General features: G+C 44.9%; 2 protein-coding genes across 5 annotated transcripts in view; both read right to left on the bottom strand.

Annotated features, from left to right (window-relative positions):
- Window positions 1-2,945, bottom strand: part of LOC110513267 (collagen alpha-1(VI) chain-like) — a 120,659-nt gene extending 117,714 nt beyond the window's left edge. Inside the window, exon 1 of the mRNA XM_036962057.1 lies at window positions 2,882-2,945. The gene's annotated coding sequence lies outside the window, so the exon portion shown is untranslated. The remainder of the gene's footprint in view (window positions 1-2,881) is intronic.
- The window catches only part of LOC110535435 (collagen alpha-1(VI) chain), a 48,028-nt gene extending 22,558 nt beyond the window's left edge, over window positions 1-25,470 (bottom strand). For 2 of the 4 annotated variants that reach the window (XM_036961858.1, XM_036961867.1), the window contains exons 1-24: window positions 25,340-25,470; window positions 23,129-23,272; window positions 18,901-19,030; window positions 16,096-16,302; window positions 15,039-15,195; window positions 13,627-13,740; window positions 13,461-13,481; window positions 13,253-13,273; window positions 13,054-13,098; window positions 11,182-11,235; window positions 10,980-11,024; window positions 10,646-10,672; window positions 10,456-10,482; window positions 10,267-10,311; window positions 9,203-9,256; window positions 5,211-5,273; window positions 5,056-5,118; window positions 4,848-4,901; window positions 4,676-4,711; window positions 3,635-3,760; window positions 3,395-3,457; window positions 3,228-3,290; window positions 3,096-3,146; window positions 2,910-2,945 (exon numbers count right to left, since the gene is read on the bottom strand). In XM_036961858.1, coding sequence (XP_036817753.1) covers window positions 2,910-2,945; window positions 3,096-3,146; window positions 3,228-3,290; window positions 3,395-3,457; window positions 3,635-3,760; window positions 4,676-4,711; window positions 4,848-4,901; window positions 5,056-5,118; window positions 5,211-5,273; window positions 9,203-9,256; window positions 10,267-10,311; window positions 10,456-10,482; window positions 10,646-10,672; window positions 10,980-11,024; window positions 11,182-11,235; window positions 13,054-13,098; window positions 13,253-13,273; window positions 13,461-13,481; window positions 13,627-13,740; window positions 15,039-15,195; window positions 16,096-16,302; window positions 18,901-19,030; window positions 23,129-23,225 — 1,599 coding nt within the window. In that variant the 5' untranslated portion in view covers window positions 23,226-23,272; window positions 25,340-25,470. Of the gene's footprint in view, window positions 1-2,909; window positions 2,946-3,095; window positions 3,147-3,227; window positions 3,291-3,394; window positions 3,458-3,634; window positions 3,761-4,675; window positions 4,712-4,847; window positions 4,902-5,055; window positions 5,119-5,210; window positions 5,274-9,202; window positions 9,257-10,266; window positions 10,312-10,455; window positions 10,483-10,645; window positions 10,673-10,979; window positions 11,025-11,181; window positions 11,236-13,053; window positions 13,099-13,252; window positions 13,274-13,460; window positions 13,482-13,626; window positions 13,741-15,038; window positions 15,196-16,095; window positions 16,303-18,900; window positions 19,031-23,128; window positions 23,287-25,339 lie in introns of those variants that run through there. The other 2 variants (XM_036961871.1, XM_036961862.1) reach the window with 2 other exon arrangements.
- Between the last annotated feature and the right edge of the window lie 381 nt (window positions 25,471-25,851).

The raw sequence follows: 25,851 nt of genomic DNA, 5'->3' as shown, positions 1-25,851 counted from the left end.
CATCTCCCTAGCCTTGCACGTCCTGTGCCATCTCAGCACTACAGTGCTCCTAGCAGTGCTAACCGTGGCGGTGCCTGACCAGCACCACGCCCGTGTTATGCGGTGGTTCGCACGGTGTCCCCAGTACACGTGCTTAGCCCGGTGCGCTACATCCCAGCTTCCCACATCTGCCGGGCTAGGGTGAAGATCCAGCCAGGGCGGTTGGTGCCAGCCCTGCTCTCAAGATCTCCAGTACGCCTTCACGGTCCGGTCCATCCAGTGCCACCTCCACACACCAGCTCTCCGGTGGCAGCTCCCCGCACCAGGCTTCCTGTGCGTGTCCTCGGCCCTGTACCACCAGTGCCAGCACCACGTATCAGGCCTACAGTGCGCCTCGCCTCTCCAGCGCTGCCGCAGTCTCCCGCCTCTCCAGCGCAGCCGGAGTCTCCCGCCTGTTCGGCGCTGCCAGAGCTCCCGCCCCTCATTCCAGAGGCGCTAGAGCCCCTCATTCCAGAGGCGCAAGAGCTCCTCAGTCCAGCGCTGCAAGAGCCTTCCTCTCCAGCGTTACCGGAGCTTCCCGTCTGCCCAGTGCCATCTGAGCCACCCGTCTGCCCAGTGCCATCTGAGCCACCCGTCTGCCCAGTGCCATCTGAGCCACCCGTCTGCCCAGCGCCATCTGAGCCACCCGTCTGCCCAGCGCCATCTGAGCCACCCGTCTGCCCAGCGCCATCTGAGCCACCCGTCTGCCCAGCGCCGCCAGTGCCGCCAGTCTGCAAGCAGCCGCCAGTGCCGCCAGTCTGCAAGGAGCCGCCAGTGCCGCCAGTCTGCAAGGAGCCGCCAGTGCCGCCAGTCTGCAAGGAACCGCCAGTGCCGCCAGTCTGCAAGGAGCCGCCAGTGCCGCCAGTCTGCAAGGAGCCGCCAGTGCCGTCAGTCAGCCCACAGGCGCCAGAGCCCCTCAGCCCAGAGGCGCCAGAGCCCCTCAGCCCAGAGGCGCCAGAGCCCCTCTGTCCCGAGCAGCTGCCCCTCTGTCCCGAGCAGCTGCCCCTCTGTCCCAAGCAGCTGCCCCTCTGTCCCGAGCTGCCCCTCAGTCCAGTGGGGTCATTTAATAGGGTCACCGTGGTTAGGAGGCCACGGAAGCAGACAAGGTGGTGGACCAAGACTATGGTGAAGTGGGGGCCACGTCCAGCACCAGAGCCGCCACCGCGGATAGATGCCCACCCAGACCCTCCCCAATAGGTTCAGGTTTTTTGGGGGGGGGGGGGGGGGGGTACTGTCACACCCTGACCATAGTTTGCTTTGTATGTTTCTATGTTTTGGTTGGTCAGGGTGTGATCTGAGTGGGCATTGTATGTTACATGTCTAGTTTGTCTATTTCTATGTTTGGCCTGATATGGTTCTCAATCAGAGGCAGGTGTTAGTCATTGTCTCTGATTGGGAACCATATTTAGGCAGCCTGTTTGGTGTTGGGTTTTTGTGGGTGATTGTTCCTGTCTCTGTGTTTGCACCAGATAGGGCTGTTTTAGGTTTTTTCACATTTCTTGTTTTGTTAGTTTATTCATGTATAGTGTCTATATTAAAGAACCATGAATAACCACCATGCTGCGTTTTGGTCCGCCTCTCCTTCACCTCAAGAAAATCGTTACACTGCAGGTCCTCTCAGACCAGGGTATCCAGACAGACAGACATTTAAACCTGCAGGTCCTCTCAGACCTGGGTAGATAGACAGACAGACAGAGCTTTAAACCTGCAGGTCCTCTCACACCAGGGTATCCAGATAGACAGACAGACAGACCTTTAAACCTGCAGGTCCTCTCAGACCAGGGTATCCAGACAGACAGACAGACCTTTAAACCTGCAGGTCCTCTCAGACCAGGGTATCCAGACAGACAGACAGACCTTTAAACCTGCAGGTCCTCTCAGATCAGGGTATCCAGACAGACAGACAGACAGACAGACCATTAAACATGCAGGTCCTCTCAGACCAGGGTATGTAGATAGAGACAGACAGACCTTTAAACCTGCAGGTCCTCTCAGACCAGGGTATCCAGACAGACAGACAGACCTTTAAACCTGCAGGTCCTCTCAGACCTAGGTATATAGATAGAGAGAGATATAGAGACAGACAGACAGACCTTTAAACCTGCAGGTCCTCTCAGACCAGGGTATCCAGGCAGACAGACAGACAGACAGACCTTTAAACCTGCAGGTCGTCTCAGACCAGGGTATATAGATAGAGAGAGATATAGAGACAGACAGACAGACACAGACCTTTAAACCTGCAGGTCCTCTCAGACCAGGGTATCCAGAGAGACAGACAGACAGACAGACAGACAGACAGACCTTTAAACCTGCAGGTCCTCTCAGACCAGGGTATCCAGACAGACAGACAGACAGACAGACCTTTAAACCTGCAGGTCCTCTCAGACCTGGGTATATAGATAGATAGACAGACAGACAGACCTTTAAACCTGCAGGTCCTCTCAGACCAGGGTATCCAGGCAGACAGACAGACAGACAGACCTTTAAAACTGCAGGTCGTCTCAGACCAGGGTATCCAGACAGACAGACAGACCTTTAAACCTGCAGGTCCTCTCAGACCAGGGTATCCAGACAGACAGACAGACAGACAGATAGACAGACAGACCTTTAAACCTGCAGGTCCTCTCAGACCAGGGTATACAGACAGACAGAAAGACAGACAGACAGACCTTTAAACCTGCAGGTCCTCTCAGACCTGGGTACATAGATAGAGAGAGACAGACAGACAGACAGACGTTTAAACCTGCAGGTCCTCTCAGACCAGGGTATCCAGACAGACAGACAGACAGACCTTTAAACCTGCAGGTCCTCTCAGACCAGGGTATCCAGACAGACAGACAGACAGACAGACAGACAGACAGACAGACAGACAGACAGACAGACAGACAGACCTTTAAACCTGCAGGTCCTCTCAGACCAGGGTATCCCTGTAAGAAGATGAAAGAAAAATCTGAAATAGGCAAATGAGGTCCATGGACATTTGTCCAGACAACGTTGATAAATCATACTTGTAACTAAGAATCAAAACATGAATGCCTACTTATTGCTCAGAAATTCACTGCTGAAGAAATACAGACCTGGAACCCTGGATATCCAGGTTGGCCTTCTCCCTGTGTTCCAGCATCACCCTGAAGAGAGAATCAAGATAATATTGTGTATTTAGAATATTAGCCTCATGATAAATCAGATAAGCTCTTCAATACACTCACCCTTTTCCCAATGGGCCCTGCATCTCCTGGTGCTCCTGGAGGCCCCCTGGGGCCCTTAACACCCTGGGGGGAGAGACCCTGGTCAAAACATGCATTGTAGTTTGCATGTGTTACCACGTGGTACAGCTGTGTCATCATCGAAATCATTAAATGACTGGCCATCGTACCGCAGGCCCGTAAGGTCCCGGCTCTCCTCTGTACCCTTTGAGCCCAGACACTCCACCCAGACCCTTTCAGGGGGAAGAAATGGAGAGAGGGGGTGCGACAATGACTGGAGGTAAAACATCAACCTATATTTAGCAATAGCCCATGAGAGAGCTAGCCTGTTCCCCAAGAAGGTGTTGGTGGAACCATATAAGAAAGAACAAGTGATCACACAGAGTAATAGAGGACCGAGGGACACTCACCTGTGAACCCACGTCTCCAGCCTGACCTTCATGACCCTGTGCTCCAGCAGAGCCTGTGTCACCCGTCTCCCCTTGACCACCTCTTATTCCTGGAGCACCTCTTAGTCCCCTCTCTCCCCCTACACCCTTAAGAGAGACAAATAGGAAGAGAGAGGGAGAGAGAGTGTCATGTGTGCTCCCTCTCCGGCCTCTAGGTCACCAGGCTGCTCGTTAAGGCGCACACCTGTCACCATTACGCGCACCTGCGCATCGTCAGACTCACCTGGACTCCATCCCTTCCTTTATTACCTGCCCTATATATGTCACTCCCTTTGGTTCCTTCCCCGGGCTTCATTGTTTCTATTTCATGTCTGTGTGCTGTTTGTGTTTCTTGTTTTGTATTTAGTTGTATTTATTTATTAAACAACAAACTCCCTGAACTTGCTTCCTGACTCTCAGCACACGTCGTTACAGAGAGAGAGAGGTCACCAGCTTGGATGTGAACAGCATTGTTCAGCTAAACAGCAACTTCCCATCGGTCAACAAGGCCATTTTACCATAATGTAAACATCAAAGTGTTTACAAAAGCTAAACCAAAGTTTTTGTTTTCTTTTACAGTGATACAACTATTTAATTCAGCCATTTAGTCAATGTAGAGCAGGGATCATCAACTAGATTTCTTGAGCAGATTGTCGGGTGGACCGGAGCATAGTTACAAATAGAAAGCAAATTGACCTCAAGAAGCCCTGCTTACATTTGTATTCAATCACGTTTCTCTCTATCATGCGTGTGAATACTTGGGAACAGATTTCTTAAATTCCCTTGGAGCTGATTTCCTGTTGTCCAACAATAAAACATAATCAGATGTCACTTATTTTTTAGAAAACTTGGGGGGTCAAATAAAACCACCCCCGGGCCAAATTCGGCCCATGCACCATCAGTTGGGGTACCCTGATGTTCAGATATCTAGTAAAATATGTGTCTTCCTGTGTCAGATTATGTGGACAGTGTTCGTCCTGGTCCGGGTGTTGTATTGATTCTAGAACTAGCTGAGTTCCAAACCTCTGTGCCTGGCGCTCCAGACGGTCCAAAGTCCCCCTGTAAAACACAGAAAGGTGGACAGGTGCCTGAGGTCATTGTCCAAATGTTATTGGTTATGGCATCATTTTTCCATTCAACTATAAAAAAATACACCGATACATTTGGCCGTTTATCACAACTGGCACAACTTTACTTCGTCTCCTTGGTCACCCTTATTTCCAGGTCCTCCGATTGGTCCAGGCTCCCCCTACAGACACAGATGAAACAATACAGCCACACAGAAAAGCTATCCTGTGTGATAGATGGATGGATGATTGAATGATCGAAATTGATAATTGAAATGATTGATTGATTAATTGATTGATTTGATTAGTTGATAAATCAATACATTGATTGATTACCTTGGCTCCGTTGGCTCCAGACACTCCAGGAACCCCTGGCTCCCCAGGTGTTCCCATCTCTCCCTGTGGACAGGAAGGTCAAATAGAAACTTAAGTCACTCACACATTAAATAACGCAGAACAGACAATTAAGGTGCTGGGTATGACAGAGTTACCTTTTGTCCAGGTAATCCATAAGATCCTTCATCTCCTTTCTGCCCCAGAGGACCTGGCTCCCCCTATCAGAGGAAACAGTCATTACCAACATCAACCAGTCTGAACTTAAATATGAATACTTCAGATCAGAGGAAACAGTCATTACCAACATCAACCAGTCTGAACTTAAATATGAATACTTCAGATCAGAGGAAACAGTCATTACCAACATCAACCAGTCTGAACTTAAATATGAATACTTCAGATCAGAGGAAACAGTCATTACCAACATCAACCAGTCTGAACTTAAATATGAATACTTCAGATCAGAGGAAACAGTCATTACCAACATCAACCAGTCTGAACTTAAATATGAATACTTCAGATCAGAGGAAACAGTCATTACCAACATCAACCAGTCTGAACTTAAATATGAATACTTCAGATCAGAGGAAACAGTCATTACCAACATCAACCAGTCTGAACTTAAATATGAATACTTCAGATCAGAGGAAACAGTCATTACCAACATCAACCAGTCTGAACTTAAATATGAATACTTTAGATCAGAGGAAACCTAAATATGAATACTTCAGATCAGAGGAAACAGTCATTACCAACATCAACCAGTCTGAACTTAAATATGAATACTTCAGATCAGAGGAAACAGTCATTACCAACATCAACCAGTCTGAACTTAAATATGAATACTTCAGATCAGAGGAAACAGTCATTACCAACATCAACCAGTCTGAACTTAAACATGAATACTTCAGATCAGAGGAAACTTAAACATGAATACTTCAGATCAGAGGAAACAGTCATTACCAACATCAACCAGTCTGAACTAAAATATGAATACCTCAGATCAGAGGAAACTTAAACATGAATACTTCAGATCAGAGGAAACAGTCATTACCAACATCAACCAGTCTGAACTAAAATATGAATACTTCAGATCAGAGGAAACTTAAACATGAATACTTCAGATCAGAGGAAACAGTCATTACCAACATCAACCAGTCTGAACTAAAATATGAATACTTCAGATCAGAGGAAACTTAAACATGAATACTTCAGATCAGAGGAAACAGTCATTACCAACATCAACCAGTCTGAACTTAATTATGAATACTTCAGATCAGAGGAAACAGTCATTACCAACATCAACCAGTCTGAACTTAAATATGAATACTTCAGATCAGAGGAAACAGTCATTACCAACATCAACCAGTCTGAACTTAAATATGAATACTTCAGATATAACTAACAGCATGAATCTACTATTTATCTAGTATTATTCTATCCAAGTGGGTGACTGGTAAAGACTCCCAAACAAATAAACTCCCACTCATACCCCAATCAGATATAAACAAACAAAAGGATTGTTCTTATCCGCCTGGCTAATTACCCCAACCATGGCAGAAAAAACACACTCAAAATAACCCTGTCTCATCTTCTGATTTTGTTTGAACTGAATTGCTTTCAACCGCAGAATGAAGCACACCTGCTTTAACAGCAAAAAAGGGAATGACTATGAAGTCTGCTGAGGACAGAGTTATGGGAATAATGTGTAGTATTGTAACTCCCTGTTTGCAGTACATGTCAGTCTCAAGTTTGCGGACGACACAACAGTGGTAGGCTTGATTACCAACAACGACGAGACGGCCTACAGGGAGGAGGTGAGGGCCCTCGGAGTGTGGTGTCAGGAAAATAACCTCACACTCAACGTCAACAAAACTAAGGAGATGATTGTGGACTTCAGGAAACAGCAGAGGGAACACCCCCCTATCCACATCGATGGAGCAGTAGTGGAGAGGGTAGCAAGTTTTAAGTTCCTCGGCATACACATCACAGACAAACTGAATTGGTCCACTCACACAGACAGCATCGTGAAGAAGGCGCAGCAGCGCCTCTTCAACCTCAGGAGGCTGAAGAAATTCGGCTTGTCACCAAAAGCACTCACAAACTTCTACAGATGCACAATCGAGAGCATCCTGGCGGGCTGTATCACCGCCTGGTATGGCAACTGCACCGCCCTCAACCGTAAGGCTCTCCAGAGGGTAGTGAGGTCTGCACAACGCATCACCGGGGGCAAACTACCTGCCCTCCAGGACACCTACACCACCCGATGTCACAGGAAGGCCATAAAGATCATCAAGGACATCAACCACCCGAGCCACTGCCTGTTCACCCCGCTATCATCCAGAAGGCGAGGTCAGTACAGGTGCATCAAAGCTGGGACCGAGAGACTGAAAAACAGCTTCTATCTCAAGGCCATCAGACTGTTAAACAGCCACCACTAACACTGAGTGGCTGCTGCCAACACACTGACACTGACTCAACTCCAGCCACTTTAATAATGGGAATTGATGGGAAATGATGTAAATATATCACTAGCCACTTTAAACAATGCTACCTTATATAATGTTACTTACCCTACATTATTCATCTCATATGCATAAGTATATACTGTACTCTATATCATCGACTGTATCCTTCTGTAATACATGTTTCACTAGCCACTTTAACTATGCCACTTTGTTTACATACTCATCTCATTTGTACATACTGTACTCGATACCATCTACTGTATCTTGCCTATGCTGCTCTGTACCATCACTCATTCATATATCCTTATGTACATATTCTTTATCCCCTTACACTGTGTACAAGACAGTAGTTTTGGAATTGTTAGTTAGATTACTTGTTATTACTGCATTGTCGGAACTAGAAGCACAAGCATTTTGCTACACTCGCATTAACATCTGCTAACCATGTGTATGTGACAAATAAAATTTGATTTGATTTGATTTTACTGACTAGCTCTGGCTCCTAGAGCGCTATTGGCTGCCAAGTGGTTCTTGGTTCGTGGGGGGAAAATTCTGGGAAATGATGAACGCTTGGTGTAACACTCCCAGAGTTTCACTGCAACTAGTCTAGGAGGTCATGAATACAGTAAGCTGTGGTGTGTGTGGGTGTGTGGTGCGTGTGGTGTGTGTGTGGGTTCGTGTGGTGAGTGTAGTGTGTGTGTGGGTTCGTGTGGTGAGTGTGTGGGTGAGATGGTGAGTGTGGTGTGTGTGTGGGTGAGTGTGGTGCGTGTGGTGTGTGTGGGTGAGTGTGGTGAGTGTGGTGTGTGTGTGGGTGAGTGTGGTGCGTGTGTGGGTGAGTGTGGTGCGTGTGTGGGTGAGTGTGGTGCGTGTGTGGGTGAGTGTGGGTGAGTGTGGTGAGTGTGGTGCGTGTGTGGGTAAGTGTGGTGCGTGTGGTGTGTGTGTGGGTGAGTGTGGTGCGTGTGGTGTGTGTGTGGGTGAGTGTGGTGCGTGTGTGGGTGAGTGTGGTGCGTGTGTGGGTGAGTGTGGTGCGTGTGTGGGTTCGTGTGGTGAGTGTGGTGTATGTGTGGGTGAGTGTGGTGCGTGTGTGGGTTCGTGTGGTGAGTGTGGTGTGTGTGTGTGTGGGTGAGTGTGGTGCGTGTGTGGGTGAGTGTGGTGAGTGTGGTGTGTATGTGGGTTTGTGTGGTGAGTGTGGTGTGTGTGTGTGTGGGTGAGTGTGGTGCGTGTGTGGGTTCGTGTGGTGCGTGTGTGGGTTCGTGTGGTGAGTGTGGTGTGTGTGTGGTGTGTGTGTGGGTGTAGTGTGTGTGTAGTGTGTGTGGTGCGTGTAGTGTGTGTGTAGTGTGTGTGTGTGGATGTGTGTGGTGCGTGTAGTGTGTGTGTGGGTGAGTGTGGTGAGTGTGGTGTGTGTGGGTTTGTGTGGTGCGTGTGTGGGTTCGTGTGGGTTCGTGTGGTGTGTGTGTGGGTGAGTGTGGTGCGTGTGTGGGTTTGTGTGGTGAGTGTGGTGAGTGTAGTGTGTGTGTGGGTTTGTGTGGTGAGTGTGGTGTGTGTGTGTGTGGGTGAGTGTGGTGCGTGTGTGGGTTTGTGTGGTGAGTGTGGTGTGTGTGTGTGGATGAGTGTGGTGCGTGTGTGGGTTCGTGTGGTGACTCTGGCTACATGACCTTGCATCACTCCTATAGACTTACCTCTGCCCCCTCGTCTCCTCTACAACCAGACAGGCCCATAACCCCAAAGTCCCCCTACAGAGAGAGAAAGAGAGAGGGCGACGTGGGAGTTTACTGCACATTTCAAGGAATAATACGAACATGTGTGACCTCACTGAAGGTTTCCAGAGAAACAGAACTCTCTAATGTACTTTGTAATCTGGAACTACTACACAGTTTTTTGCTCTGAAAAACATCTGCTCTGGTTTGAGAAGCATGTCAAGGGATTCAGGACCCGAGGTGGAGGTGGGGGTGGGGACTGCCTTTAAGCTAAATCTTAAATTTTAATAATTTTTTGGTAAATATTTTTTTATTATTTGACTTTATTGATTTATATATATATTTTAAATATATATTATTTTATTTCAGAAAAAACAGTGTACAGACAAAAAGTATAGAAACAGACAATGATAACATATGCTTATTAGTGATAACATAGTTTTATTAGTGAATTTACATAGATGAATATGACATTTTTCCATTAGTGCAATTCAATTAATGAAGTAAAATAGTTTTTCTTTATCCTTTTCCGGGGGGGGGGGTCTAAAGGGATGTGACCATGAGGCTTTAGTGCTGAACATTTAGTCTATAAATCACCTATATGAATCATCTGGCTCATATCCACCATACAGCACCTGGATCGGTTTTAAGATTATTTTTTTGGCACCCTGTTATGCTCCATATAGTGCCTCACGGGGATGGACAAAAGTATTGCTCTGTACTGTATAATAGGTCCAGAGCCTATGGAAGAAGGTACAGGTGTTACAAAATACTAACAGCCTTCAGCATGGGCTGAGCCATCCTTCGTCTGTATTTCATTCTCATCTTGTTTTTGTCTCAACCCCTCTAATCATTCTGGAATATGGGTGTATATAAAGGGAGACCTGTGAGGGCGAAGCCTGCATCCCTGTTTAATTGGTCACTCACACTTTACGAGGCCTTGATAGCCTTGTTTTTCTGTTTGTAAGTTTACAGAGTGATACTCTTGTTAAACATTTAATAATGCAGGGGCTGTGTGTTGAGTAAGAGGTAGAAAACAAACAAACCACAAGGCCATCCTTCCCGTCCACTCCATCCGCTCCTTTCTCACCCTAGAAACACATGGGTCACATGACTTCATTCCCACCACTGCAACTGGTTGAATTGGTGAGTATGTGACAATGTGCATGACTGAATGGATGGATGGACACATGAATGAATGAATGAATGAATGATGCATAAGATCAACAACATACCTTTTGTCCAGACGGTCCTCTTGGACCCTGTAGGGCAAAATAACGTTTGAACATTTTGACAGCTGAACCTATGGCTGTTGGATGATTTGATGTGATGTATTCTTTGTTTACATTATATACGTATGTACTACAAGGTTTATAAACACTATTATAATCACTATTACTCTCCACAAAATCGATGAGAGCTTACTCTGTCACCAGTAAGACCACGGTCACCCTGTAGAGAAAGAGAGTGACGAATATCAGAGTGTAGCTTCTAAGCACTTAATACGGATCCAGACAGTTAAAATTCCTGGTGTTGGAAACACTGGAAACATATGGCATATTTCAATACAGTTAAGTGAATGCTCATGGAACATTGCATTAGCTAACCTCATACAGCCAGACAAGTATGTCTCTAAATATTGCATTTACGCCATAGCTCTAAATTCTACCAGGCAATGTTACATTATAGCTAACCAGCATGTGTTATGAATAATCTAAAGTGGTACATATTTTTATTTTAGATAAATAATCACTCTGACCTTCTCTCCTCTGTGTCCTTGGGGCCCCTGGTCACCTGCATTCCCCTAGGTGACAAAGATATGATCCACATGTGATCCACATATGATCCACATTGCCTGTAGCCATAATCTGTAGCATCAAACAGGCTACAAAGCATAATGTCTCCACAGTCTACAGTCAGCAGACAGGCAAGCTCATGTTCTGTAATGTGTCATATACTACCTTTGCTCCCAAACTTCCCGGTCTCCCGGCAACCCCCTGACGTCCTGGAGTTCCCTGAAAAAAAGAATCATATCTATTTCTTATTGTCATCAGTCAACCTCTTCCAGTGTTAGTCATTCTGAAGCAGAGTCTGAGTGAAGCCGTTTGTATAAACTGTGTTAAGCTACAGGAAGCTTCTATCCCCAAGCAATACGACTGATAAATAGATGACAAAATAGCTACATGGACTATCTGAGTTCACCTTGTATCTTTACTGAGCTTTTATTTTTATTTGTGTACTGTCTCTGTTCACACACACAGGGCCCTACACACACACACACACACACACACACACACACACACACACACACACACACACACACACACACACACACACACAGTCTCTGTTCACACGCACAGGGTCCTACACACACACACACACACACACAAACACACACACACACACACACACATACACACACACACACACACACACACACACACACACACACACACACACACACAGTCTCTGTTCACACGCACAGGGCCCTACACACACACACATACACACACACACACACTGTCTCTGTTCACACGCACAGGGCCCTACACACACACACACACACACACACACACACACACACACACACACTGTCTCTGTTCACACACACAGAGCCCTACACACACACACACACACACACACACACACACTGTCTCTGTTCACACGCACAGGGCCCTACACACACACACACACACACACACACTGTCTCTGTTCACACGCACAGGGTCCTACACACACACACACACACACACACACACACACACACACACACACACACACACACACACACACTGTCTCTGTTCACACGCTCAGGGTCCTACACACACACACACACACACACACACACACACACACACACACACACACTTATATCCTGTTGCCTAGTCACCTTACCCTTATATATATATATATATATATATATTTACCTCCAACACTCCAATGTTCCTGCACATTGTAAATATGGTATTGGAACTGACCCTGTATATAGTATGCTTACTTACTTACTTATTGTTAGGTTTTGAGTTTGCAAGAAAGGCATTTCACTGTACTTGTGCATGTGACATTATACCCTTTCGCCCAAAATTCCCATTGAGACAGAGAAGAAAGTCTTGGACTTGCCAGACTGCCAGAAGTTGTGCACAGAACACGGTACTGTACAATAGAATCAATAAGCTTTTTCAGTTCCACTACCTCCTCGTCTCCTTAATGCATTTCTTAGCTGGAACACACAAGAGCTGTGTTGACTAGCAGTGGGCTAGGCAGGCCATCTGGACGCCATGATTAGATCAGACACAGAGAAGGCCAGAGTCATTTGTCCCCATCAGGTAAACAGGGGCCTGGGGGCACGCTCAGATCACACATAGAAATGTATGTTATAGAGTGGACATGATTCCCTATTCCACATGACATAGAAGCATGGCTTTGCTATGTAATATATTTCTATATATTTCTATCTGAATGTTCCATAATGCTGCACCCCCATGGAATACGGTCCTGGTAAAGCCCCTTCTCCACCCCCCCAACGCTTACTAATCCCTTACTTAGTCACTGAGAGTTGGAGCTAAACAAACCATCAGTAATTTGAGGTAAGTATAAGGTAAGGTAAGTATATCTAAGAACGCATCGATGGGCATTTTCAACATTTTCACCAATAGCTAAGGTGGGCGACAGATAGCCTAGCGGTTAAGAGCGTTGGGCCAGTGACTGAAAGGTTGCTGGTTTGAATCTGTCGATGTGCCCTTGAGCAAGGCACTCTAATAACCCTAATTGACGAGCGTCTGGTAAATCTAAATGTGGTGTTTTAACTAAAAGGAAAACAGAGAGCACCCTACCGCGCCCCCTCCTGCACCAGCAGGGCCTTGAGATCCCAGGGGAGCCTGTGAAACAAAGAACACAGATGAGAAAGACCTCTGACTCCACTGGACCCCATATTAAGACTATACTGAGATCAGACTAATCAAGACAAACAATCTGTAATGAGGTTTTCTGCGAGATCATGTTGAAAAGGGACGACAATGTGATCAGGCTTACCTTGCACTCGAACGAACAGCACTGAAAAAGAACAATAAACATAAATCAACCACAGTCATAATCACTGTTCATAAATAAGATCACAAACAACAATCATCTCACTGTATTGGTCGGGAACTATCAAATCAAATTGTATTGGTAACATACACATATTTAGCAGATGTTGTAGCGAAATGCTTGTATCAAAAAGACTGAAGAAAAAACTCACCACAGATTCAGAATCCTTGTACTACAGATCCATAAAAGAAGAGACAGACATTTGGTTAGAATAGTCTGTTTGGGCAACAACAAAAATGGCCTACAGTAAATTACATTTAGTTGGTTTAAAAATGGCCGCTTGTATGATGGTAACTATGTGACGATGGTGTACTCACCATGGTAGACACTATGGAGCTGATGGTGTTCCTAACAACCTGCAGGTCCTCACTAGTAGCAGACATGTTATGGGTGTGTTGTACATCTGTTGCTATGGAACCAAGTCTGTTGTCCTGCAGAGAGAGAGAGAGAGAGGTGGAGGGGGAGAGAGAGAGAGAGAGAGAGAGAGAGAGAGAGAGAGAGAGAGAGAGAGAGAGAGAGAGAGAGAGAGAGAGGGAGAGAGAGAGAGAGCGAGAGGGAGTGGGAGAGAGGTGGAGGGGGAGAGAGAGAGCGGGAGGGAGCGGTAGAGAGGTGGAGGGGGAGAGAGAGAGAGAGAGGGAGAGAGAGAGAGAGAGAGAGAGAGAGAGAGAGAGAGAGAGAGAGAGAGAGAGAGAGAGAGAGAGGTGGAGGGGGAGAGAGAGAGAGTGAGAGCGAGAGAGAGAGAGAGAGAGAGAGGTGGAGGGGGAGAGAGAGAGAGAGAGAGAGAGAGAGGGAGAGAGAGAGAGAGAGAGAGAGAGAGAGAGAGAGAGGTGGAGGGGGAGAGAGAGAGCGGGAGAGAGAGAGAGAGAGAGAGAGAGAGAGAGAGAGAGAGGTGGAGGGGGAGAGAGAGAGAGAGAGAGAGAGAGAGAGAGAGAGAGAGAGAGGTGGAGGGGAGAGAGAGAGCGGGAGGGAGCGGTAGAGAGGTGGAGGGGGAGAGAGAGAGAGAGAGAGAGAGAGGGAGAGAGAGAGAGGGAGAGAGAGAGAGAGAGAGAGAGAGAGAGAGAGAGAGAGAGAGAGGTGGAGGGGGAGAGAGAGAGCGGGAGGGAGCGGTAGAGAGGTGGAGGGGGAGAGAGAGAGAGAGAGGGAGAGAGAGAGAGAGAGAGAGAGAGAGAGAGAGAGAGAGAGAGGTGGAGGGGGAGAGAGAGAGAGAGAGAGAGAGAGAGAGAGAGAGGTGGAGGGGGAGAGAGAGAGAGTGAGAGCGAGCCTTAGAGACAGAGCAGAGACTGAAACACTGAAAAACTACCTCAAACTAGAAAAACTACAGTAAAAAAAGGCTATTTTAATTGTTTTGATTATTTTTTATTTTTTATTTAACTAGGAAAGTCACTTATTTACAATGATGGCCTACCCCAGCCAAACCCGGACGACGCTGGGCCAATTGTGCGCCGCCCTATGGGACTCCCAATCACGGCCGTATGTGATAAAGCTTGTATTTTGGCATACCCACACATTCTTGAGGTGCAAGAGAAGAATGCAAAGACTACATATAAATATATAATATATAAAATACAGTGGGATCCTTGAGTTAAAAAAACTCAAGAATGTCAGACTACAGCCAATCCAGTTTGTTTGAGCAGTATTAGTTATTGTATTTACATGACCACTACAGAGGGCAAAGTTCTCTGTCTACAACCTGGGCCTTCTAGCCAGAGCTCTATTCCCTCTTGATTACCAGGTGATGTGGAGTGATAGCCACGCTGAAGATGTTAATGTTCATGGCTCTGGCCTCAGACACGGTGTGTGCCACCCCGCCACACGGCTCCTTATAGCCGTCCAGCGGGTGGCCGTCTGTCACCACCACCATGTACTTGTTGCCATGGAGAGGAGAGCTGTGGGTTGAAGAAAGAGATACAACGAAGCAGAACGTGTGAGTCAAACGGGATCCTTTCTGTATAATTGTGGAGCAGACTTTATTTTGTCAGAAGCTTTGTGGAGGAACTCCATCTCCTAGGAGAGGTTTGAATGTCTATCTGTTTACCCCTGCAAAGATGCAGGAAATGTGTTTTTAACTTGCTCCTGACAAAACGTTGAACTCTGCTCCAAGGTGTAAATATCAAAGCATTTTCCTAAGGGCACTATAGAAGTGAAGGAGGAACGTATTACACTATATCAAAGTATCATGCACGGTATATTGGGATGAAACGCATGTGTTTTAAGACACTCTTTCACACACGTCACATTTGAGATGTATGCATACATGCAGACACAGACAGACAGACAGACAGACAGACAGACAGACAGACAGACAGACAGACAAGACTAACTAACTAATTAACTGACTGATCGATCAATTGACTGGTACTAACTACTCAATCAACCAATCTGTCACGCCCTGATCTGTTTCACCTGTCCTTGTGATTGTCTCCACCCCTTCCAGGTGTCGCTTATTTTCCACAGTGTATTTATCCCTGTGTTTCCTGTGTCTCTGAGCCAGTTTGTCTTGTATGTTTCCAAGTCAACCAGTGTGTTTCTCCCCGTGCTCCTGCTTTTGCTAGTCCTCCCGGTTTTGACCCCATGCCTGTTTTCTGGACTCCGTACCCGCCTGCCTGTCCAGTCTGCCTGCCCTGACCTCGAGCCTGCCTGCCACTCTGTACCTCCTGGACTCTGATCTGGTTTTGACCTTTTGCCTGTCCACGACCATTCTCTCTCTACCCTTTTAACTAATAAATATAAAATACTCAAACCATCTGCATCTGGGCCCTGAGCCCTTATACAATCAATGGACTCACCCTGTCATCAGCTGCCCTGTTGCTACGGAGATGGCACAGTCGGTGTGGGTTCCCTTGCCGATGTAGCGAATGTCCTGTATAGCTCTCTTCAGCTGAGCTCTTCCTTGGGCCTCCTTGGTGCTGGTCAACTCCCTCATCACCTTTACCTCATCACTGTAGTGCAGCACTCCCACACTCCACGTCAGGTTACGCTCACAGCTGTAGTATCTAGATGAGTACAGGAAGAGCTATGTCACAATGGCACACAAAGAGTGACACCAAGCAAGTTACCTCTGATCTACATGCACTACAGGGACAATTCCCCTAAATCAGCAGTATTTAATTTACTGTCTACAGATTAGAAGGCAGGGAGTTCGCTCATGGGAATGATGTATTGATTCCCAGAGGGGAGAAAGTGGTACTAAAACCTGATAGAACAAATCTATTACAAGTTTGCCGTCTTGTCAAGCCCCAAGCACATTTACACCCATCGTCCTCCTGCTATTTTCTCCAGTACCCAATCAAACCATCAGGCAGTTGCTATTCTGATGAAGTCAATGAAAGATACATAAATACTCAACCAACCGTGTCAAGAACCAGGAGCTGTCAATAACTAGGTGTTCTTTAGCTCTTTGAACTTTAGGTCAGTAGCATTTTGCATACTTCAGTAGGATCACATCACTAATGAATCACATCACAAAAAAATATATATACTATTTTGGCTGTTTTGCAAAGAAGTTGTGCTGAGTCAGACACATTAGAGGATACACCATGATCTTTGGCAAATGGCATACTTGGACTTTTATCCTTCCTTTATAAACATTGAGCTGATGATATTTTATTGTACAACAATGTCTTGAATCACAGGGCTTCTCCAAAACATGGGCCCCAATTCAATAAATGTCAGATAATGACAAAGCTCACTGTGTGCCTGCATGACTGAAAGTGTTGTTCTCTTATATGTGTATTTCTGATCACGTGAAGACGTCATTCATCAGGTCCTCTGAACTTCAGGAGGACAACTCCTTAGCTGTAAGGTGAGACTTCGTTAGATAGAGATAACATATCAACCTTCCTCTCAGTCAGGAATGCAGCTCAGTGCCCCAAAGGTAAACCCCAAACCTTTTCTGGGCGAATGATTTGGAATGGCTGCACTGAACAAACACACACAGTCACTCATTACACTTGCTGCCTGTCTGAGCTTGTTAGTGAGTAACATGCACACACACACACACACTGACGTACACACACACAGGCAATCAGTGATGAAGCGTATCGGTATGGGCCACAGAAAACACAGCTCAAATATTTTAACCGTAATAGTTGCACTGTTTCCCGAACAGTGGGATGGCAAAAGCAAATCTATTACGATTATAATAGATAAGTTGCAGCATCTGTATAAATGCCGCTGGTCTTAGCAAAAAGCCCAATGCGTTTTGTAGTTCAACAAGATGAGCTGTCTTGGCCTCCGTAGACCGCTTTCCTTCAGTCAAATGACCAAATCGCCCTCTAGTGGCCTCATGGATGGAATGTTATTCATATTTGTCATCATTTCATAATGAATAAACGTTTCTTTTTTTTACTCCCAAACTCCGGTGTTTTAATGTCAAACGATTTTGTTATATTTTTCTGTGATGTATATAGAGTGTAATAGTGGGATGCAAACTTAAAATGTAATAAATTTGAACTCTATATCTGTCACACCCGGATCTGTTTCACCTCTCTTTGTGATTGTCTCCACCCCCCTCCAGGTGTTGCCCATCTTCCCCATTATCCCCTGTGTATTTATACCTGTGTTCTCTGTTTGTCTGTTGCCAGTTTGTCAAGTCAACCAGTGTTTTTGTTCTCAGCTCCTGCTTTTCCCAGTCTCTATTTTTCTCCCCCTCCTGGTTTTGACCCTTGGCTGTCCTGACTTTGAACCCGGCAGCCTGACCACTCTGCCTGAGCCTGCCTGCCGACCAGTACCTCTGGATTATTGACCCCTGCCTACCCTGACCCTGAGCCTGCCTGCCGTCCGGTACCGTTGCCCCAGCCCTGGTTTACTGACCCCTGCCTACCCTGACCCTGAGCCTGCCTGCCGTCCGGTACCGTTGCCCCAGCCCTGGTTTACTGACCCCTGCCTACCCTGACCCTGAGCCTGCCCTGTTGGATTATTAAACCATTGTTAATTTGACGTGTCTGCACCTGGGTCTTACCTTACCTGCATCATATTAACGCAACCCTGAGCACCATGTAAGGAGAGAAGCTGTTCTCATACACTACCTCTCAGCCCCGATTCATCACTGTAGAACCACAGTTCACACAGAGGTCAACACACAACCGTGTTTATAAGACTGCATGTAGTGAGGCAGACCTCCTGAGATGATCATCAACAACACATTGTCAGGAGAACACTACTGCCCAGAGCAGCTATCAATGGTCATTCTGCATGTCGCTTATCAAGGTGGGTCTGAGTGTGTGGTAAATAATACTGGTACAATATGACAGTTTTTTTTAATAATGATCACAGAGGGGAGTTTAAGAAATGAAACAGGAGGTATGGCGATGGAGGCCTCTGTAGGAGGATTGATATTGTTTGGTCTGCGCTAGTCTGTGGGGTGAATAAGCGGGCAGGCGCGAGTTTCCCAGAAGCCTTGTCGCTAACATGACACTTGATTTCTCTTGGCAAGCTCGCCATAATCATTACTACGTAGCATTAATTACCGTTTAGTTGCCAAATGTCATGAATTGAAGTAAGGGACCTGAAAGCACCCATTGTTAACCACATCATTTCTTAATGAATACCAGTCATGTAGCTGAAACTGTCAGTATGGAGGTGATACACACCTAGTATTGAGCTGGTCCACAAAGTCCAGGGCAAACTGCTTGATCTGATCAACAAAGGAGCCGTAGGGCTTGGCCCTCAGTGCCACACTCTCTGAGGTGTCCAGAACAATGTACACGTCCGCTGGGCAGTCTGGGGAAACAAGAAGGGGAGGATAATGTTAGATTTGACATGGCATAAAATAAATGTACAAAATCTTTTTACAAATTGTGATACTGTGTTCAATATAGTTTAAAAAAAATGTTTATTCTGGATACTGAAACAGGCTTATTTTTTATTAAACTGACTGTTCTGGTTAAATTCAACTTCAAGACAGTTTTCAACACATATGATGAAAACGTACTCTGTTTTAGTCATTTACAAAAAGAAAGGAACTATGAAAAAAATCCATGAACAGACATTATGTGGAATTCCCACTGGTGAGCTCAATTCCCAAGAATTTCTGAAGAACTGCTTCTTTATAGCCAACTCAGCCAAGGATCATTTTCAAATGGGATGACATCTCCTTACAGAATATTTGATAGAAAATGATTCAAATAAAAGTGAAAGTCCCCCAGTAAAATATTACTTAAGTAAAAGTCTAAAAGTATCTGGTTTTAAATGTACTTAAGTACAGTGGTGGAAAACCTACTCATTGTCATACTAAAGTAAAATTACAAAGTAAATTATATACATCAAATTACTTATACTAAGCAAACCAGACGGCACAACTGTATTTTTTTAAATGTACGGCTATTCAGGGGCACACTCCAACACTCAGACATAAATGACAAAGGCAGTATTTGTGTTAAGTGAGTCCACCAGATCAGAGGCCGTAGGGATGACAACACATTATATTGATACAGTATGTGCGTGAATTGGATATTGCTGTCCTGGCTGAGCATTTTTTTTGTTCTCCGTTATTTTACCAGGTAAGTTGACTGAGAACACATTCTCATTTGCAGAAACGACTTGGGGAATAGTTACAGGGGAGAGGAAGGGGATGAATGAGCCAATTGTAAACTGGGGATTATTAGGTGACCGCGATGGTTTGAGGGCCAGATTGGGAATGCAGGACACCGGGGTTAACACTCCTACTCTTACAATAAGTGCCATGGGATCTTTAATGACCTCAGAGAGTCAGGACACCGGGGTTAACACTCCTACTCTTACAATAAGTGCCATGGGATCTTTAATGACCTCAGAGAGTCAGGACACCGGGGTTAACACTCCTACTCTTACAATAAGTGCCATGGGATCTTTAATGACCTCAGAGAGTCAGGACACCGGGGTTAAAACCCCTACTCTTACAATAAGTGCCATGGGATCTTTAATGACCTCAGAGAGTCAGGACACCGGGGTTAACACCCCTACTCTTACAATAAGTGCCATGGGATCTTTAATGACCTCAGAGAGTCAGGACACCGGGGTTAAGACCCCTACTCTTACAATAAGTGCCATGGGATCCTTAATGACTGCAGAGAGTCAGGACACCGGGGTTAACACCCCTATTCTTACAATAAGTGCCATGGGATCTTTAATGACCGCAGAGAGTCAGGACACCGGGGTTAACACCCCTACTCTTACAATAAGTGCCATGGGTTCTTTAATGACCGCAGAGAGTCAGGACACCGGGGTTAACACCCCTACTCTTACAATAAGTGCCATGGGATCTTTAATGACTGCAGAGAGTCAGGACACCAGTTTAACGTCCCATCCAAAAGATGGCACCCAATCACTGCCATTGGGATATTCTTTAGACCAGAGGAAAGAGTGCTCCCTACTGGCCCTCCAACAACACTTACAGGTAGCATCTGGTCTCCCATCCAGGGAATGACCAGGACCAACCCTGCTTAGCTTCAGAAGCAAGCCAGCAGTGGTATGCAGGGTAGTATGCTGCAGTCAGCATTTGAAATGTAATAAGTAACAAATGAAATAAGTACATTTGGGTGTCAGGGATAATTATTGGGAGTAGAATTTACATATTTTCTTTAGGAATGTAGTAGAGTAAAAGTAAAAGTAGTCAACAAAAAATATATAGATACTGAAGAAAAAAAAAGACTTAAGTAGGACTTTAAAGTATTTTTTACATAATTACTTGACACCACTGGTCGTTGCTATAACAACTAGCATAGAATGCTTTCTGAACACAAATCCAATTTGGTCACAGCGTTTGGAGAGTCAGTTTTCCAGAATGGATTTGAAAAGAAATTTGAGCATTAAGGCCTGCAGTGTGAACAAAGCTTTAGCCCTATACAGACACATAGAGAAATGGCTGGTTCAATCCAAAGATCTTAGATCAAAGGTCTTATTACACAGGTACTCCATATATCAACATGTTGTAGTAGAGAGATTACATGCAACCTCCTAACAACTGCTCAGAGGATATTGACTGACAACAAGATTTACTGACCTCCCTCTGTTTTCTATTACAGGGGTTGAGCACATTTGGGTTTGGTTAATCAATTTGGCCACTTTCCCAAATCATATACTGTATCATCTCCAGCACGAAACAACTGTCTATTCAGAAAGTACTCAGACCCCTTGAATTTGTTACGTTACAGCCTTATTCTAAAATGTATTAAATTATTTTTTTCCCTCAACAATCTACACACAGTACAAAGTGAAAACAGTTTTTTGACAATTTTGCAAATGTATAAAAGATAAAAAAACTGAAATACCTTATTTACATACGTATTCAGACCCTTTACTATGAGACTTGCAAAAATGGGGAGAAAGGCCTTGGTCAGGGAGGTGACAATGAACCTGATGGTCAATCTGAAAGAGCTCCAGATTTCCTCAGTGGAGATGGGAGAACCTTCCAGAAGGACAACCAACTCTGTAGCACTCCACCAATTAGGCCTTTATGGTAGAGTGGCCAGACAGCCCACTTGGAGTTTGCCAAAAGGAACCTAAAGACTCTCAGACCATGAGAAACAAGATTCTCTGGTCTAATGAATCCAAGATTGAACTCTTTGGCCTGAATACCAAGCGTCACGTCTGGAGGAAACCCGGCACCATCCCTACGGTGAAGCATGGTGGTGGCAGCATCATGCTGTGGGGATGTTTTTCAGCGGCAGGGACTGTGAGACCAGTCAGGATTGAGGGAAAGATGAACGGAGCAAAGTACAGAGACCTCCTTGGTGAAAACCTGCTCCAGAGTGCTCAGGGCCACAGACTGGGGCGAAGGTTCACCTTCCAACATGACAGTGACCCTAAGCACACAGCCAAGACAATGCAAAAGTGGCGTCGGGACAAGTCTGTGAATGTCCTTGAGTGGTCCAGCCAGAGCCCGGACTTGAACCCGATCGACATCACTGGAGAGTCCTGAAAATAGCTGTGCAGCAACACTCCCCATCCAACCTGACAGAGCTTGAGAAGATCTGCAGAGAACAATGAGAGAAACTCCCCAAATACCGGTGTGCCAAGCTTGTAGTGTCATACCCAAGAAGACTTGAGGCTGTAATCGCTGCCAAAGGTGCTTCAACAAAGTACTGAGTAAAGGGTCTGAATACTCATGTAAATGTGATATTTCCGTTTTTTTTATTTGCAAACATTTCTAAAAACCTGATTTTGCTTTGTCATTATGGGCTATTGTGTGTGGATTGGTGAGTTAAAAAATTATTTAATAGATTTTAGTATAAGGCTGTAACGTAACAAAATTGAGAAAAAATAAAGGGGTCTGAATACTTTACGAATGCACTGTATGTGAAAATTGCGCATTTATATGATCTGTGGTTAACAAGATAAGAGGAAAGAAATCCAAAGAAGTGCTTCTCTGACATCACAGGAAGGATACTTTTATTTTTTTTACGGTGATTATCAAAACCTTCAACGAGTTTCTAGCCAGATGGAGGATATTTTTCTTGATCCCCACGTCACCGACAATCTCATAGTGTTCTAAAATCACTGTTTTTAAAATGTTTAAACTTTCAATGATGTCATCAGGTAGGTTTTTTTATTATACAAAAAGTAGACATGTTGTTTTCACGTGTTGACTATGTGTTGACTATGGTACGGTGCTGGAGATGATGAAAATGAGGTTGAAATGTGATGGAGTTGCCCTTTAAAGTGCATCTAAATTAATATGTACTACCATTTCACTGGGCAACATTAAGGATTATTGTGTTTAATGCTTTGCTTTGGCAAATGTTCAACAGATATTAAGCATTGGCATAACATCTTGCTAAGTAAAAAAAGAGTGGGCAGGAGAGCAAGGCTACTCAGCTACAGCTTGGCTTGATAGCCTACCATAGAGGTCTCCTCTGTTCCTCCCATTGAGAGAGCAGGCACCGTGGACTAGCGACACCAAATAGAGAAGTAGAATAGCACCGGTCAGCTTCATCATGGGAGAGGCCTTCTGGAGACGCAGGGGAGAAGGGACTTCAGGAGAACCTAGAGGCCAAAGAAAAATATCCACTAAAAAGAGAATGTTTAAACACATCCAGCTTGAGTGGTCAAAGCCTGAAACCGCTCTTCACACCCAGCCTCCATACATCCTGTTGTAGGTCTTTATAATCATCATCCAAATATAAATGCATCAGAAATTTCCTCAGTCAACATCGGTATCTACTACCTACCTTCAACAAGTCAACATCGGTATCTACTACCTACCTTCAACAAGTCAACATCGGTATCTACTACCTACCTTCAACAAGTCAACATCGGTATCTACTACCTACCTTCAACAAGTCAACATCGGTATCTACTACCTACCTTCAACAAGTCAACATCGGTATCTACTACCTATCTTCAACAAGTCAACATCGGTATCTACTACCTACCTTCAACAAGTCAACATCGGTATCTACTACCTATCTTCAACAAGTCAACATCGGTATCTACTACCTACCTTCAACAAGTCAACATCGGTATCTACTACCTACCTTCAACAAGTCAACATCGGTATCTACTACCTATCTTCAACAAGTCAACATCGGTATCTACTACCTACCTTCAACAAGTCAACATCGGTATCTACTACCTACCTTCAACAAGTCAACATCGGTATCTACTACCTACCTTCAACAAGTCAACATCGGTATCTACTACCTACCTTCAACAAGTCAACATCGGTATCTACTACCTACCTTCAACAAGTCAACATCGGTATCTACTACCTACCTTCAACAAGTCAACATCGGTATCTACTACCTACCTTCAACAAGTCAACATCGGTATCTACTACCTACCTTCAACAAGTCAACATCGGTATCTACTACCTACCTTCAACAAGTCAACATCGGTATCTACTACCTACCTTCAACAAGTCAACATCGGTATCTACTACCTACCTTCAACAAGTCAACATCGGTATCTACTACCTACCTTCAACAAGTCAACATCGGTATCTACTACCTACCTTCAACAAGTCAACATCGGTATCTACTACCTACCTTCAACAAGTCAACATCGGTATCTACTACCTACCTTCAACAAGTCAACATCGGTATCTACTACCTACCTTCAACAAGTCAACATCGGTATCTACTACCTACCTTCAACAAGTCAACATCGGTATCTACTACCTACCTTCAACAAGTCAACATCGGTATCTACTACCTACCTTCAACAAGTCAACATCGGTATCTACTACCTACCTTCAACAAGTCAACATCGGTATCTACTACCTACCTTCAACAAGTCAACATCGGTATCTACTACCTACCTTCAACAAGTCAACATCGGTATCTACTACCTACCTTCAACAAGTCAACATCGGTATCTACTACCTACCTTCAACAAGTCAACATCGGTATCTACTACCTACCTTCAACAAGTCAACATCGGTATCTACTACCTACCTTCAACAAGTCAACATCGGTATCTACTACCTACCTTCAACAAGTCAACATCGGTATCTACTACCTACCTTCAACAAGTCAACATCGGTATCTACTACCTACCTTCAACAAGTCAACATCGGTATCTACTACCTACCTTCAACAAGTCAACATCGGTATCTACTACCTATCTTCAACAAGTCAACATCGGTATCTACTACCTACCTTCAACAAGTCAACATCGGTATCTACTACCTACCTTCAACAAGTCAACATCGGTATCTACTACCTACCTTCAACAAGTCAACATCGGTATCTACTACCTACCTTCAACAAGTCAACATCGGTATCTACTACCTACCTTCAACAAGTCAACATCGGTATCTACTACCTACCTTCAACAAGTCAACAAGAGTAAATGCTTTTCAAAAATAAAGTACAGTGTTTAAAAAAACATGTATTGACAAATGATTTTCCAATACTGGTATTTCCAAATGCTTTAACTTCAGATCCCATTGAATCCACACTTGACAACAGAGAGGTTTCCTTACCATTCTAAAGACAAGTGGCATGGTTCTAAACTGACAAATGGATTTGTTCCAAACTCTTCTAAAGTGACCAGTGGTAGGTTCTAAGCACTTTAGAATACCTATGTGTTTAATAAAGTGGCATTTCTTACCTTTCTCTTTTTTGCATATGTGTTAAAATGTGAATATCCCACAGGTTTGTGTTGTCCAGGTGTGTTTGCTGCTCTCTCTGCTAGCAGTCTGTGCAACAGGAGAGGGTGGGGCTCACCTGCAAAGTGTCCTCCCATCTCATACAGTTTACACCCCACACAATCCTTACTGCTACCTTACAGCAGCTTCTACTGAGGCCGATAGAGTAAATTACAGGGGATTTAATAAAGTAGGCTGCAAAAATACATAGCACACAGTGCAATCTTTGCTGTTTTCTAAACTAATTTTGGATGAAGTATCGATGTGTGTGGCCTAAAAATATTGCCAGTAGTGAAGATTCAAGGCCCTCTGAAGGTTCCATGTCCTCTTAGAGAAGTTTCTACAGGATGCACTTCCTCACATTATAACAGTTTCACAGTCTTCACCTCAGAATGACATGGAGGTCTGACTCAGTCAACTGAACAAGACTGTGCGAAGAATGAGAACACAGTTCTTGGCTAAAGTTGTTCGATTC

This window comes from Oncorhynchus mykiss, chromosome 2, assembly GCF_013265735.2.
Source record: "Oncorhynchus mykiss isolate Arlee chromosome 2, USDA_OmykA_1.1, whole genome shotgun sequence".
Lineage (NCBI taxonomy): Eukaryota > Metazoa > Chordata > Actinopteri > Salmoniformes > Salmonidae > Oncorhynchus > Oncorhynchus mykiss.
This window is presented reverse-complemented; position numbering and strand designations above follow the sequence as displayed.